Source organism: Pristiophorus japonicus, chromosome 1 (assembly GCF_044704955.1).
Source record: "Pristiophorus japonicus isolate sPriJap1 chromosome 1, sPriJap1.hap1, whole genome shotgun sequence".
NCBI classification, from domain to species: domain Eukaryota; kingdom Metazoa; phylum Chordata; class Chondrichthyes; family Pristiophoridae; genus Pristiophorus; species Pristiophorus japonicus.
Genome location: NC_091977.1, coordinates 295,290,684 through 295,307,336, shown reverse-complemented (window position 1 = coordinate 295,307,336; position 16,653 = coordinate 295,290,684). Strand labels below are relative to the sequence as shown.

Below are 16,653 nucleotides of genomic sequence, written 5' to 3'. Positions count from 1 at the left end.
AATGACCATATTCCTGGCTGGCAATCCAAATTTCTACATTTACTGTGGACCATTGCTGTTCTAAAACTTGGGAAAATTCAAGAATTATAAATGAACTTCTGGCTTGACTCAGAAATTCAAATGATCTGTTTGATTTTTCATTTTAAATAACTTGTGTTTCTGTTCTAGGACCGGAAGACCTAGTTGCATTGTCCTTTGTGTCAAGATGTTGAGTTTTCTGAGGCATTCTCGTGATCTGCCAACTGCCTCTGAGCAACAAGGGGCTGATCATGAAGAAAGCTTTAAATCCTTTGGGCATGGGTCATTAAAACAGGACAGTGGATATAATGAAGCCAAAAGCACAACTCCCTCAGCTGATTATTACATTGGATCTATAGGAGAGCTCGATTCACCTGCTGCCAATATATCTTCTGTAGTGTGCAAAGAAAGACCGTTCTGTATTGGTCGACCATCATCATTTTCAGTTGAAAGAAAGTTTGATGGGCAAAGGACCAACTCCATATCACCAATTCAGTTTGAAACACCTCGGATGTCTGGCAAGACCATCACATTACGGCGGCGACTTCTTGAGTCACACCTAGCCACGAGTGGAAGTGTGGAATTGTGCAAAACTCTTCAATCTACTGAAGCTAGTACAGTAGAATGGTCTTGTACCAGAATATGTTATAAGGACTCTCTCTGTTCAGATAGTTCACTGGACTCTCCTGGAGACCTGAACTTTGAACCTTTGGCAACCAGCACTTTAAACAGTGATGAAAGTGGCACTTCATGTAGAACTAAAAGGTATTTGTTTGCACAGCAGCGAACTTCCACAATAGATGACTTAACTGGTAAAAATCAGCTAATACCTGCTGAATGTATAACCCTTGATCAATCCAACATCTACAGTAAGTTTGACTTGAGTGATTCCTGTTGCTGTGAAGACTATGATGAATGCACTTCAGCTGAGCCCTTTGAAACACCATCTAAAGTACCTGAAGGTGACCAGTTTCTTACTCCAGTGAGCAACTTTGTAGTGAACTTCAATGTAAGCTTGTCTGGGAGTAGGACATCATCCAGGACCCCTTCACATGGAAAACTCGATACCTCAACAACTGAGGACAGTGGCTATAATTCAGTTGGTTTGGAAAAATCTGATTCCTTTTCAAACCATGAATGTTCCTTCCAGGAACTGGTTCAAAACCAAAAGAAAACCCCCAAGATGCTAGATTGTAAAAAGTCTCAAAGAAATTTGGAAAGAACCAAGCGGTTATCCACTCTCAACGAGCGAGGTTCCCAGTCTGAGGCAGAAGATGAAAACCGAGGAGCACTTCTAATGGGATCAGATTACAACCTAGGATCTCTCTCTAAAGAGGATGAATTGGTCTTTGAGGACGAATCCTGTGAGGAATCTCTGCTAAAGTTTGAGGATTTGTCTCGCACCCCTGCTTTACAGTTGGTGCAGGAAATGTGCATGAGAAAAAGGAAACGGCCAGGAGATGTTACTGTGCAGGTTCCAAGTCTGTCGGAGGACAAGGCATTGGCTGAATCTATGCCATCACTAACTAGACTCATTGGCAGAAAAATGGGTTTAGAAAAAGTGAATATTCTGAAAGAACTGTTTAATAGGAATTTGACACACATTCTCTCTCTCATTTTATTACACTTAACTGTAGAAGATATCTGCAGGTAAGATTGGTACTATGCAAACAAAGGCTTCTCCAATTCTTTATATTAATAGCCAGATGTGCTCGATTCCTCTTTGCTTCTCTTCCACCCCCCCCACCCCACCCCCCACCCCCCAAAAAACAAACTTGGATGTACATGCTTACTAGTGTTTATACACATTCAGAACCATGGAAAAATGATAGTTTGTACCTTATTTTTATTTTCAGTGACTTCACCACCATCTACACCAGCTTTAGTATGTCTTCTATTTTAAAGGTTTTGATTGGTCACTTTGCTTCTCCCTGCATCCCCCACCCTCCCACCAGGACTAAAATTACTTGAATTTAGCTAGATTGCCATATAGTGCACTCTTAATTTGAGACAAGAGGGTTACAAGTGGTTAAAAATGATGCCTACTGACTCGGGTAAGGGTTTGGCAAATTACATAATTTAACATACAGCTGTAAGCCCTGGACACTAACTGGGGAGGGGGAGTCTTCAAAGGACGTGGTGCTTGAGGGGAAAATAGATATAAAAGTACAATAATAACTGAACACCTCCGTTACAATGCTTAAAAGCAAACGGATGTGCATGGCTCTTGTATACTAGGGAGCACTCAGACTGTTGTGCATCCAGCCATTTGGAATGTTTATGGAAAGGTATGACTGCTATCTTGACTCCCTCTTGTCTAAAAGTACTGGACTTTGGCTCCTGGCTTTAAATGTCATCTAACTATGCTGTGGGATGTGGTGTAACTTAAACCTGACATGTATTTAGGTTTTTCCCTTTTTGTTTTGCAAATGAAATGCTTGTATTCATGTCAGAATAAGGAAGGTGAGCAAAATCTGGAAGAAAATTGTCAAGCAAGATCAGATGACGTGTCTCAAGAGGAAGCAATACCTGGATCAAATTCGAATCCTCAGAGTATGTTTTCACCTTTTTTGGGGGGCCCTCACTTTATATAGCTAGCTTGTAGGAAAAATAATCTTTATGCTTCAGTTTACTAGCAGATGAGCTACATGCTGTAAATGTGGCTGTTTTTTTTTAAATCTCTGGTCATTTCTATTGACCATCCAATTTTCAGTAAATTTTGTAAATCTTGCTGTCTTGAACAAAAGCTTTGTTATTTGGTATCCAGAATTTGATGGCCTTGCCCTCTGGATGCTGAGTTGGTAACCTTAACAATTTTATGGTCCGATTAGGCAATTAAACTTTACATAGCACTCCAGTTTATCTTGAACTTATTTGGACTCCGTCCAGTGATGTTTTAATACAGTGGCATACAGATCATCAAATATTACATATTCTGACCAATTTTAAGGACTCTGCCTTTGTGCACATGATCAGCAAAGATCATTTGGCCTCTCGTAGCTACCATCCTTCTGACTTGGAATTGTGTTTCAGGTACAGTGTTTATATACCAGAAATCTGTCCCATTAAAAATGCTAGGATTCAGGTGGGACAAGGGAAGAAAGGAGAGCAGCTGGACATCAAAATGGGATCATTTATCCACCAACTACCAAATTTTCTTGCACCCTGTTGCGGGAACCCTTGAGTTGATGTGGTGGGTGGAGTGCCAAAGGATGTATTCGAATATAACGCAACAATTTTAAGAGGAGAAACTGAATGGCATGATGGAGGTTTTAACAAAGAAGAGAGGTTTAATGTGGGAATTCCACAGCTTGGAGCCAATGATGGGATGGGGAGAGAGAACGTACAAGAGATCAGAGTTGGAGAACTGCAGAGATCTGAGTTGTAGAGATGGGGGAGTGCTGAGGTCATAGTGATTTTTGAACATAAGAATTGTAAATTGCAGGACCCCCCCCCCCCCAAAAAAAAAAGTGGCTCAGCAAGCAATTGGGACTTGGTGCAGGTTGGAATTCGGGAAACTGAATTTTAGATGTGCATTCTCTTGAAGGCTGGCAATCCAAGCATTAGAATAAATTAGTCTGGAAGTACCAATTATTGGTGGAGATGGTTTCTAATGGGGAAAACAAGTGGGGTTAGCTTTGCATTACCAAATGTTCTTGGGACCTATTTAGGGAATTTGTCCCCTTTTTTAAAAAAAAATAGGTATTCTGCAGTAGGCAGGCATGAATTAATTTAATCCAAGACGTGTGTAACTTGAGTTGTTTCAAGGCTATTCAGAATAGTAAAGGGCTCTGTATTACTGAGTTGATGGAAAGAGGAAACTCAGTCATCACTAAACGTGAACTTTGACCAGAATAATTATTTCTCACCAGGAAAAGTCAACAGTTGATAGACTGTGATTAACTAGAAGGCTTAATGGCCTGGGTTTTGTAGTCAGCAGCAAACCAACTCTGCTCACCATTCATTATGCTTGCAGCTGCCCATTTTATGGGCTTTTGAGTGGCAACTTACGATCAGGGAGAGTCCAAAACAGCACGCTGTCCTCTACACGGGATCTGTGCCAAGTGTGAACAAGGCACGCATCTGTGTGTTCCTTCAACCAATCAGATTGAAGTATCCTTGCTGAGACATGTACAAGTTTGAATATTTAATTCAATGTAAAATCATGTATGGAAATGGAGAGGGAAAGAAAGATGGGATTGACATAAAGACCAAAAAATAGTGGCTCAGAAATCACAGCCTCCCTGGGTCCATACAGAGTGTGTACGGACCTGGGAAGGCTTCGCAAAAGCGGGTTTTCAGTGCACCATCATCATAGGCAGCCCCTCAAAATCGAGGAGAACTTGCTTCCGCTCCTAAAATGAGTCCTCAAGTGGCTGAACAGTCCAATATGAGATTCACAGTCCCTGTCGCAGGTGGGACAGATAGTCGTTGAGGGTAAGGGAAGGTGGGACAGATTTGCCGCACGTTCTTTCCGCTGCCTGCGCTCGATTTCTGCATGCTCTCGGCGATAAGACTCAGTGCTCAGCGCCCTCCCAGATGCACTTCCTCCACTTGGGGCAGTCTTTGGCCAGGGACCCCTAGGTGTCGGTGGGGATGTTACACTTGATCAGGGAGGCTTTGAGGGTGTCCTTGTAACGTTTCCTCTGCCCACCTTTGGCTTGTTTGCCGTGAAGGAGATCCGAGTAGAGCGCTTGCTTTGGGAGTCTCGTGTTTGGCATGCCAACAATGTGGCCTGCCCAGCGGAGCTGATCAAGTGTGGTCAATGCTTCAATGCTGGGGATGTTAGCCTGGTCGAGGACACTAATGTTGGTGCATCTGTCCTCCTAGGGGATTTGTAGGATCTTGCGGAGACATCGTTGGTGGTATCTCTCCAGCGACTTGAGATGTCTACTGTACATGGTCCATGTCTCTGAGCCATACAGGAGGGCGGGTATTATTACAGCCCTGTAGACCATGAGCTTGGTGGTAGATTTGAGGGCCTGGTCTTTGAATACTCTTTTCCTTAGGCGGTCGAAGGCTGCACTGGCACACTGGAGGCAATGTTTGATCGCGTCATCAATGTCTGCTCTTGTTGATCAGAGGCTCCTGAGATATAGGAAATGGTCCACGTTGTCCAGGGCCGCGCCATGGATCTTGATGACTGGGGGGCAATGCTGTGCGGTGAGGACAGGCAGGTGGAGGACCTTTTGTCTTATGGATGTTTAATGCCAGGCCCATGCTTTCGTACGCCTCAGTAAATATGTCGACTATATCCTGGAGTTTAGCCTCTCTATGGGCGCAGACGCAGTCTGTGTACTGTAGCTCAACGATAGAGGTTGGGGTGGTTTTGGACCTGGCCTGGAGACGGCGAAGGTTGAACAGGTTCACACTGGTTCTGTAGTTTAGTTCCACTCCAGCGTGGAGCTTGTTGGCTGTGAGGTGGAGCATGGCAGCGAGGAAGATTGAGAAGAGGATTGGAGCGATGACACAGCCCTGCTTGACCCCGGTCCGGACGTGGATTGGGTCTGTAATGGATCCGTTGGTAAGGATCACGGCCTGCATGTCGTCATGGAGGATGTTGACTAACTTTTGGGGGTAACCGAAACGGAGGAGGACGCTCCATAGACCCTCGCAGTTGACAGTGTCAAAGGCCTTTATAAGGTCGAAGAAGATGATGTATAAGGACTGGCGCGTTCCCTGCATTTTTTCTTCAACTGTCGCGCTGCAAAAAATTAACTCCGGGTGGAGCTCCTCGGCCACAGGGAGAAGACAGTTGAGGAGGACTCTAGCGACAGCTTTCCCAGTGGCTGATAGCAGAGAGATTCCTCTATAGTTGCCACAGTCAGACTTGTCCCCTTTTTTAAAGATGGTCACAATCACTGCATCTCTGAGATCTCCTGGCATGCTCTTCTCTCTCCAGATGAGAGAGATGAGGTCATGTATTCGCGCCAGCAGTGCTTCTCCACCATACTTTAGTGCCTCAGCAGGGATTCCATCTGCTCCCGTATCCTTGTTGTTCTTAAGCTGCCTTATGGCTTTTTCTACCTCGTGCAGTGTTGGGGTTTTACTGAGGTGGTGGGTCGCATGCTACGGGATGAAGTCGAGAACACTCGAGTCAAAGGTAGAGTCTCGATTGAGGAGATCTTCAAAGTGCTCCTTCCAGTGTGCCCTGACTGCCTAGGTGTCATTGATGAGTGTTTCCCCGTTCTTGGCCAGCAGTGGAGTGGGGTCTTGGGCGTTTGGACCATAGATGGCCTTAACTGCGATGAAGAATCCTCGCACACTATGGCTGTCGGCCAGCTGCTGTATCTCCTGTGCTTTCTCCATCCACCATTTGTTCTTTAGGTCCTGGGTATTAAGTTGAACTTCATCCTTGAGCCATCTGTAATGCTGCTTTGCTGCTCCCACGTTGGGTTGTTGCTTAAGGCTTAGAAATGCTCTGCGCTTGCAATCTATTAGCTCTTGGATCTCCTGATCACTCTCATCAAATCAGTCCTGGTTGAGTGACCGAGTGTCTCTTTGCAGGCATTGGTTATGAAGGCTTGGAGGGCAGACCAAGTGTTGTGGGTATTCTGCATCTCTGGGTCATCCAGGCATGCTAGGTTAGTTGTGAGGCGCTGACTGTATAGTGGTCTCTTAGCTGGGTCTTTAAGTGCCCCGGCATTGACTTTTGCGGCACTGCTTCTGTTGATCCCTCCACTTTGGGGCTATGTTGATGTCAATAATGGTTCGGATTAGGTGGTGGTCTTTCCAGCAGTCGTCTGCTCCTGTCATGGCGCAAGCTTGACTGATCCTACGCATCTCTGGAGCGAGGACATTTGTATGGGCAAGATTGCGTTATTTACCCATATCTTGTCCAACAAATGTCCTCAAAACTCTTGCATCTGGCGTAAGAGTTTTAAAACATATAAAATCGAATTAAATTTAAAAAGCATGTTATTGTTAAACCCTGCCCACTACGATAAGTTTATTTTAAACCATGATTTAAAAAACTTTAAAAGAAAACATTTTTAGAATTTTAAAGACATTTATTAACTTTAATTTCAATTAATTTTAATTGAGGTGTGTTTGTTTTTTTTCATTAATAGCAATGTGAACTCGTAGATACGGAGTTCTCATTGCTATTGAGACAACTGTGGAATACTGTACCTGATTGGTTGGTTGTGCAGTCACACGTGACTGCACCTTTTGCGTGGGAACCTCGAGGACGGGAGTGCGCTTCATAGATCGGGAAGAGAACGCCTCCCTACCGAAATCCCAGGACCACCGGGTAAATTCTCCGGTCGGAGGCATTCGTCCGAAAGAAGACTCCGGTCAGAATTTCAGGTCCGTTGAAATATTTTAATTAATTTAAAATCTCCCAACAAAAATTAAAATTTGAAGGCATGACTCCATACTTGTAAAAGTACATTTTCAGTGCCAGAGAGGTAGTTTGGCAGTTATTAACATTTATCATGCCATTAAAATTTATTTCATGCTTTAGTGGATAGCCCCTAACTTTCTGACTGGTAGGAACAGCAACTTCATGCATTTCAATGCTGAATCTCTGAGATATTGTTGGAACAGGGTAAATCAGATAGCAACTTCCTGATTTCTGTGTTTATCTGCATGCTTGTATACTCCATAATAACGGTGAGCACTGGGCCTGACTTTTCCGACTGCAAAAATCCGGGCCATAAAGTTCGAGATTAGGAAATTGGAATAGAAACAATTGGCTGGGAAGATGAATGACTTGCCCACAGGGAGGGGTTATGGTAAGAGGAGGGGATCTATTTTTTTTTTTTGCTGTTGCTTGTGTAGGCGCTCCCTCTCTCTTTCTCCTCGCGCGCCCTTTTCTCTTTTTCTCTTTCTCTTTCTCTCTTTTTCCCCCCCCCCCACTTTCTGAACTCATCCTCTGAAGTGGATTGAGGGGTTGGATTCCATTGGTTATTTCAACATACTGGCACCCAGAGCAATGCATCATATATATATTTTTTATATATACACTTTTTTCCCTTTCCTTTTGTAATTTTCTATTAAGTGACCTAACTAATATTTATCTTAGGAAAGCAATAATTTGGACTTGACCAATTTAAAGTATCTCTAATTTTCTCAAGCCATCATAGCTGTAGTACCTTCCTCTTTCTCCTTCTTCCTTCCTCCTTCTCTTCCCCCTCCCTTCCCTCTCTAACACATTCTGCACTGTTTTGAGCAACTAAATTAAGATGAAACCTGTCTTGTCCAATTTGGAAATTAATTTAGCTTGGGGTCTAGGTTAGTTTTATCAGGATACAGAGGTTTTGGTTTGGATACTAATTAAATTGTCCTTGCTCAAAGTATTAGTAGGCCCAGGATAAATGGGCAATCTGCTCATCAGTTGTTCTGTGAAATAACATGCACAATTGTGTTACTGATCTTGATTGACCATTTTGTCTCCAGCCCCTTTGGTCTAAAATATTTACTAGTGACTTATAACTCTTTTTTAGTTCTATCTAGTGATCTGATGTCCATTATTCTACAAACAATTTTGCATCATAAAGGCTTATGAAAGACCATTTCATCGAGTCCTGCCATCTCCTCCATGACTCCTATCATTTGTTTTAAACTGTGAATTGTGTTCTAAAAGGCTATTTTGATATTGTGCTTTAAATTATTTTAATTTAACTTATTCTCTACTGCTAACCGTCTCCACCACACTCCCCTCCAACAAGTGTGAGGAGCTCATGAACTACTTTGTCTCAAAGATTGAGACCATCTGTTCAGCTGCCTCTGACTTCCCTTCCTTCACCTAGCCCACAGGGCCAAACTTCATCTGAGATTCCCCCCCCTGCCCTAGCCTAAACTCATATATTTTTCTAGTTTCTCTTTTGATCTCCCCTTTTTAATCTCTCCAAATTCATCTTATCTATGGGAACCACTTCCTGCTCCCTTGACCATATTCCCACGAAACTGCTGACCACCCAACTTTCTTTTCTGGCTCTTAGCCAACATTGTTCTGTCCTCTGGTACAGTTTCCCCCTTCTTCAAATCTGCTGTCATCACCTCTCAAAAAAAACCCCCAACTCTTGACCCCACTTTGCTTGCTAGCTATCGCCCCATCTCTAACCTCCCTTTCCTTTCCAAAGTATTTGATCTGTGATCATCTTTCCATGAATTCAATGCTTGAATCCCTTCAATCTGGCTTTCGCCCATGCCACGGTACCAAAACGGCTCTCATCACAGTCACAAATTACATTCTTTGTGACTGACAAAGGTAAACTATCCCTCCTCATCCTTCAGGACCTGTCTGCAGTCTTTGACACAGTTGACCACTCCATCCTCCTCCAACACCTCTCCACCATCGTCCAGCTAGGTGGGACTGCACTCGCCTGGTTCCATTCTTATCTATCTAGTCATAGCCAGAAAATCTCCAGCAATGGCTTCTCTTCCCACTCCCGCATCATTACCTCTGGTGTCCCCCTTGGTCCCCTCTTCTCATCTATATGCTGTCCCTTGGCGATGTCATCCGAAAACAGTCAGTTTCCATATGTACACAGATGACACCCAGCACTACCTCTCCACCACTTCTTCTGTTGACTCCTGCTTGGTATCTAAATTGTCAGATTGCTTGTCTGACATCCAGTACTGAATGAGCCAAAATTTTCTCCAATATTGGGAAGATCAAAGCTATTATCTTTGGTCCCCACCACAAATTGCGTTCTCTAACCACTGACTCCATCCCTCTCTGTAGCATCAGTCTGAGGGTGAACAAGACTGTTCGCAACCTAGGTGTCATATTTGACCCTGAAATGAGTTTCCAGCCACATATCCGCGGCATAACTAAAACTGCCTTTTTTCACCTCCGTAATATTGCCCACCTCTGCCTCACCTCAGCTCTTCTGCTGAAGCCCTCATTCATGCCTTTATTACCTCTAGACTTGACTACTCCAACTCACTCCTGGCTGGTCTTCTACATTCCACACGATGTAAACTTGAAATCATCCAAAACTCAGCAGCCCGTGTACTAACCTGCACCAAATCAAGATCACCCATCACCCCTGTGCTTTCTGACCTACATTGGCTCCCAGTTAAACAATGCCTCGATTTTCAAAATTTTCATCCTTGCTTACAAATCACTCCATGGACTTGCCCCTTCCTATCTCTTTCAGCCTCACAATCCCACAAGATAGCTGTGCTGCTCAAATTCTGGCCTCTTGAACATCCCTCATTATAACTGCTCAACCATCGGTGGACATGCCTTCAGCTGCCTGGGCCCTAAGTTCTGGAACTCCCTCCCTAAACCTCTACACTCTCTACATCTCTTTCCTCCTTAAGATGCTCGTTAAAACCTCTTTGAACAAGCTTTTGAACATCTGCCTTAATTTCTTCTGTGGCTCGATTTCAAATTTATCTGTTTGTCTGTAACACTGTGAAGCGCCTTAAGACGTTTTGCTATGTTGAAGGCGCTATATAAATAAAAGTTATTATCTAAGTAACCTGCTGTGTCTTGCTTTTTTTTTTGTAAATCTATGTTTTAGCCCTTGGTTTGATAGTGTTGTATATTTTACCTTTTTGGAGAAGACAAAAGATGGTAGGCATCACATGCGATCTTGGTTGACCGAGTCTGAGTAATTGTTAATCCTGCGCACATTATCTCAAACACAGCAGGTATAAGCGCATGAGAATTGGTCTGTTTATGGAAACAGCTGTTTTTGCTGTGAACACGATGAAAGTGTGCAGACTATATTTGTATATTTAAATATGATAGAACAGTATCTTTATTTTTGATTACATTTTGCATTTGAAAGCCAAGTACCTCTTAAATTGTACCATAATGGAAAAGCATTTATTTAAAAATAAAACCTTGCCATAGCTAATTCAGATTGGCACGTTCTAGTCACTGACCAACTTTCCAAGACAACAATTAGTTCCTGGTCTCAATTGTAGAATTCTTTAATCTAAACCTGCCGATTTTGTAGAATTGAGAATGGTGTCTTGATTCTTGGGAGGCCTTGAAAAAAGAGGTGGTTTGGGTAGAATAAACACATTCACATGAGGGGAAAAGGAAGGCCATCCAAAGCTTAGCGCTCCTTGGATGATCAAAAATAGAGGTTAAATGAGACTGGAAAAGGAGGCTTGTGCGGTTCATAATACAGTAGAGAACCAAGTTGATTATAGGAAGTACGGAGGAGATCTTAAGGGGGGCAGAGAGAGTATGAGAATAGGTTGGCAGCTTGCACAAAAGGAACCAAAAGTCTTCCGAACTGAAATAGTAACAGGACAGAGCCAATTGGATCTTGTGGATGCAGAGGGCATGGCTGAAGTACTAAATGAGTACTTTGCATCTGTTTTTACTAAACAGGATGCTGCCAACGTAGCAGAAATGGATGAGACGATAGCAATATTAGATAAGATTAAAAATAGATAGAGGAGGTATTTAAAAGGTGGCAGCCCTCAAAGTAGAAAAGTCCCACGTCTGGATTGGACTGATCCCAGGTGACTGAAGGAAGTAAGGATGGAAATTGCTTAGGTTGTGGCCGCAATCTTCAAATCCTCCTTGAATTCGAGGGTGGTGCCAGTGCACTGGAGGGTTGCAAATGTTGCACCTTTTTATTTAAAAAGTTAAACCTGGCAACTACAGACCAATCAGCCTAATGTCACTGGTGGGGTAGCTTTTAGAGACTGTAATCTGGGACAAAATTAATTGGGGCAAAGTAAGGGCTAATAAATGAGTTAGCATGGATTTGGTAAAGGCAAATTGTGCTTGACTAACTTGACTGTGTTCACTGAAATAACTGGGTTAATCAGGATAGTGCAGTTGATGATGTGTATATGGACTTTCAAAAGGTGTTTGACTGACCAAAGTACTACACAATAGACTTGTTTACAAAATTAAAGTCCATGGGATAAAAGGGACAGTGGCAGCATGGCTACAAAATTGGCTAAGGGACAAAGCAGCGAGTAGTGCTGCACAGCTTTTTCAGACCGGAGGATAGTATACAGAAGACACATGGCAGATGGAATTCAATACAGCAAAGTGTGATCATTTTGGTAGAATGAAGAATAAACAAAATGATACAATTTTAAAGGGGATTTAAGAACAGAAACTTGGGGGTGTGTACACAAATCTTTTGAAAGCTGATGAGGCAAACGGGATTCTTGGCTATATAAATGGAGTACTAAAGCAAGGACGTTATTGCTAAATCTTCATAAAACACACAATTCTATGTGCCACACTTCAAGGAGGATGTCAAGGTCTTGGGGAGGGTGCAGAAGAGATTTACTGGAATGGTTCCAGGGATGAGGGAGTTTAGTTATGTGAAGAAATTGGGCTTGTTCTCGTTGCAGAGAAGGTTAAGAGGAGATTTGATAGAGGTGTTCAAAGTCATGAATGGTTTTGATAGAGTAAATAAGGAGAAACTGTTTCTAGTGGCCAGAGGATACAGATGCAAGTTGATTGGCAAAAAAACAGAGGTGACATGAGGACTTTGTTTTTTGAGTTGTGATCTGGAATGCACTGTCAGATAATGGAAGCCAATTCAATAGTAACATTCAAGAATTGGTTAAATACTTGAAGGGGAAAAGTTACAACGCTATGAGGAAAGAGCGGGGGAGTCTGGTTAATTGGATAGCTCTAAAGTCAGCACACATGATGGGCCAAATGGGCTCCATCATATAATGATTCTATGACTGTACACTCAACTGAGCTTTGATCCTTTCTGATGACTTGGTCTGTACTGGTGGATAAAATACATTCTAGGACTAGATGGAAGTTTGATTCCTTGATTTTGTATTCCTCTACCTTGCCCATTCATGATTATAGTTCTAGTTGGAATTCGCATTGGTGACTTTCATTGAAGCATTCAAGTCAATTTTGCTATTTTTATAAAATGCAAGATTTAAGATATGAATTTACACTTTTTTCTCCTTCCTCCCCACCCTGTTACTGGATCCCATTTGTATGCTGAAAGGGCAGGTATTTGAGCCATTCCAAATCTGGCTGCTTTTGAGCTAAATAGTAAGACACCAAGTGCTTACAGTTGAAGCACTTGGTGTCTGCTTGGCATTGCTCAACATCTTAGTCAGGATTGGCAATTGATGTGCAGGAAGTCATGATTTCCCCACTCTTGCAGCACCAGCTATCCATCCCGTGTGAAGTTTCTGCATTAAAATTAAAAAAAAATCTAAATCTGAAGGGTTTGATATAGCTAATAAAAAACTTGCATGTTTTGAAGTTGACATTTTTTAGCACCAATGATCTGGAATACGAAACTGAATACATTTTGTTCAACAGGATAGCCTTCCTTGGGCTGCAGATGCTGAAACCAGACGTAATCTCCCAAATCGTTCTGCTTTGAAATCTGTTCAGGCGCAAGCAAGGGTTGCCTTCACCCCAACTCCTTCCTCTCGGCAAGATGTCACTCTTGATGGATGCCGCAATGTTTCTCGATCCACTAGCAAACGAGAAGAGTTTTTAAAAGTAAGTAGAAGCAAACCCCTTGGAGCCTTCTGTAAACTGTCAACATCTAGACAACACTGCGTGTCAGTTGCTAAGCAGTAGAAATGGAATGCCTAGACTAGGGAGTACTTCCACATCACTTGGCATTGGTAGAAGACTGCTTTGGAGCACCTGTAACGTCCGAAGCCAGAAGTTTGTTGCAAATAAAGTTAGTTGTATAGTTGGTGGTGCAAGCAGTTTATTTCCTGTAAACTGCTAATCTCTGATATGTAGGCCTATTACATAGGTTGGATATTCAATATCGTGCACTGAAGTGTAATTCTTCTCCAAATAGGGAAAGATGGTTTTGGGGTCAATTCTTGGTATTTAGCGTTTCATTCAATTTATAATTGCTGTTTGTGTATCTGAGCTGTGGAGCAAAATCTGCCATGGCATCTGTTCCTAACTGCAGCATTTGTTAACTTCCTGCTAGAAGTGACGGTGTTGTGCTTGACTGTGACTGTGATGGCCACAGGGCTTGCCAATGCTTGTGCTTCAGAGCGCGATACAAGACCGCTTCTTCTGTGGAATTGTGCTCCAAGAAAAGGAGTTATCCTTGGAGGGCTAAAAGGAGAAAATTAAGTGTCTTAAATATATATATATATTCTCACCACCAGATTGCCAAAACACTGTTTAATGATGAGGCTCTAAAACCATGCCCACGGTGCCAGTCACCTGCCAGGTACAATCCAGTGAAGAAACGAGGCCTCTGCAGTCGAGAAGGTTGTGCGTTTGACTTCTGCACACAATGCTCTTGTGTTTTCCACGGATCCAGGGAATGTGGCAGCAGGTCTGCCAAACGTTTGGGCATTAAAGATGGACCACCAGGAAGTGCTCAAAGCAAACGGAATTTAAGGAGATTGTAAACGTGTGTCTGTGAATATATGAAACCTTATGAGCCTTTTCTCAACCCCTCCTTTTCTCCCCACCCCACCTCTTGGATTTTATTGTACAGAAACATTTCCAAAAGATCCCTCAAGCTACCTGATATTTTTCAATTTGTATAAATTGTTTGCTAGCTAATGAGTGGGGGAAAATTTGTAATGCAAGACTACAAAATTTCCCCTTTTTTGTTAGCTTTAAATTGCACATCTGATTTTAGCCAATAATCTTGTGCTTTTTTTTTTCTCCTCCTCCTCTTGAGTCTTCAGAATAACCCTGTGTTGTACCATTGGAAAGATGTGATAGAAAACCTGCTTCAAAATCATTGCGATTTTAAGATTTCTTGGACACCGTTAAATAAGGCAATCCAAGATCAATGAACATAGGCTTAAATACAAGTGTGTCAATGACCCACTGGCCCAATGTTTCCAGCTTCTTGCTGTCTTAGATTAAATGAAGGGGGTAGAAAACTTGCAAATTTATTTCACTCTTACTCCTCCCCATCCCCTTTTTTAAAAAAAAATATATAAAATAAATTCTAGTTGATTTGGACACTGAATAAATGGAGACCACAGACTTTGGGAAATCTATCTTTCAGATGTTTCTGAAGAACTGTTTAAAATTATTGGTTGTCCCCAAATTCAAGGCAGCAGGTATGTGTAGATTCGTAGCTTTGAATGTATATAGTTTTTATACTTGTATCAATATAAATTAGTGGTTTTTAAGTGGATTTTAAATGTGTTGCATACTTAATAAACTTTTTGTTTAAATAGTGTGAATGCATTTTCTTCACTGCCTTCAAATGGTGCATTTTTGTTTTTGTGAAACCTTCCATCTTTTACAAAATGTAGTTGTCTTCCACATTTACAATTATTGAGTGGTGCATATGTATATGCATACACTTATGCTATTTGCATCATTCCTGTCTAAACAGTACCTCTAAATTTTATTATTTGAGTGCTCCCCAACTCTGTTTACTGCTAGTCCTTGTAAGAAATGGGAAATTCTCCAGCTAGCAAAATTGCAGGCTTGTCCAGCTCACTCCTGGGAAGACTTTATTTTTGCCTTAAATATCTGGGGAAGTATTCTTGAATTTCTCTTCTGTCTCCAACCCCCACAACCACAAACTCAAAGCACCGTTGGCTTCCTTTCTCTCCCTTTCCTAATGCTTTTCGCACCTCTGCTTTTTCCCTTTGCCCCCCCCCCCCCCCCCCCAAGTATCAAATCAGCTGACCTGCTCGTGGCACAACTCCACGAGCAGGTGGAGTCAGCAGTATCTCTGCTTCCCTCTTAACACTGTTCCCAGTCCAGGATCATCTTTCCGATCCCTTGACATCTACACCCCTCAGCTCCCAAGCACTACAACTTAGAACTCCCATCTGTGACAGTGACATCCTGTCACATTACTTCTCTCACTGCAGAACTACCAATCCTAACACCCTGCCACAAATCCCACATCTCATTACCCTCCTAACACAGCTCCTGCTAGACCTCCAGACAGCTCTCCACTTTGCTGCTATACAACTACCTGTATCCTGTGACGTGTTCCACTGTATCCTAGGTTTTATTTTTTTAAACATTAGGGGCAAAGTGTGTTTAAAAAGACAAGTCTGAAGGCTCTGTGCCTCAATGCGAGGAGTATTCGTAATAAAGTGGACGAATTAACTGCGCAGGCAGCAATTAACGAATATGATATAATTGGCATCACGGAGACATGGCTCCAGGGTGACCAAGGCTGGGAACTCAACATCCAGGGGTATTCAACATTCAGGAAGGACAGACCAAAAGGAAAAGGAGGTGGAGTGACGTTGCTGGTTAAAGAGGAAATTAACACAATAGTAAGGAAGGACATTTGCTTGGATGATGTGGAATCGGTATGGGTGGAACTACGGAATACCAAAGGGCAGAAAACTCTAGTGGGAGTTGTGTACAGACCACCAAACAGTAGTAGTGAGGTTGGGGACAGCATCAAACAAGAAATTAGGGATGCGTGCAATAAAGGTACAGCAGTTATCATGGGCCACTTTAATCTACATATAGATTGGGCTAACCAAACTGGTAGCAATGCGGTGGAGGAGGATTTCCTGGAGCATATTAGGGATGGTTTTCGAGACCAATTATGTCGAGGAACCAACTAGAGGGCTGGCCACCCTAGACTGGGTGATGTGTAATGAGAGAGAACTAATTAGCAATCTTGTTGTGTGAGACCCCCTTGGGGAAGATTGACCATAATATGGTAGAATTCTTTATTAAGATGGAGAGTGACACAGTTAATTCAGAGACTAGGGTCCTGAACTTAAGGAAAGGTAACTTCG

The 16,653-nt window shown here is 42.5% G+C and overlaps 1 protein-coding gene across 2 annotated transcripts in view; it reads left to right on the top strand.

Annotated features, from left to right (window-relative positions):
• The window catches only part of fbxo43 (F-box protein 43), a 33,039-nt gene extending 17,978 nt beyond the window's left edge, over positions 1–15,061 (top strand). For both annotated transcript variants that reach the window (XM_070872831.1, XM_070872882.1), the window contains exons 2-5: positions 169–1,668; positions 2,472–2,571; positions 13,253–13,438; positions 14,074–15,061. In XM_070872831.1, the coding sequence (XP_070728932.1) occupies positions 206–1,668; positions 2,472–2,571; positions 13,253–13,438; positions 14,074–14,322 (1,998 nt within the window). In that variant the 5' untranslated portion in view covers positions 169–205 and the 3' untranslated portion in view covers positions 14,323–15,061. The remainder of the gene's footprint in view (positions 1–168; positions 1,669–2,471; positions 2,572–13,252; positions 13,439–14,073) is intronic.
• The last annotated feature ends 1,592 nt before the right edge of the window (positions 15,062–16,653 follow it).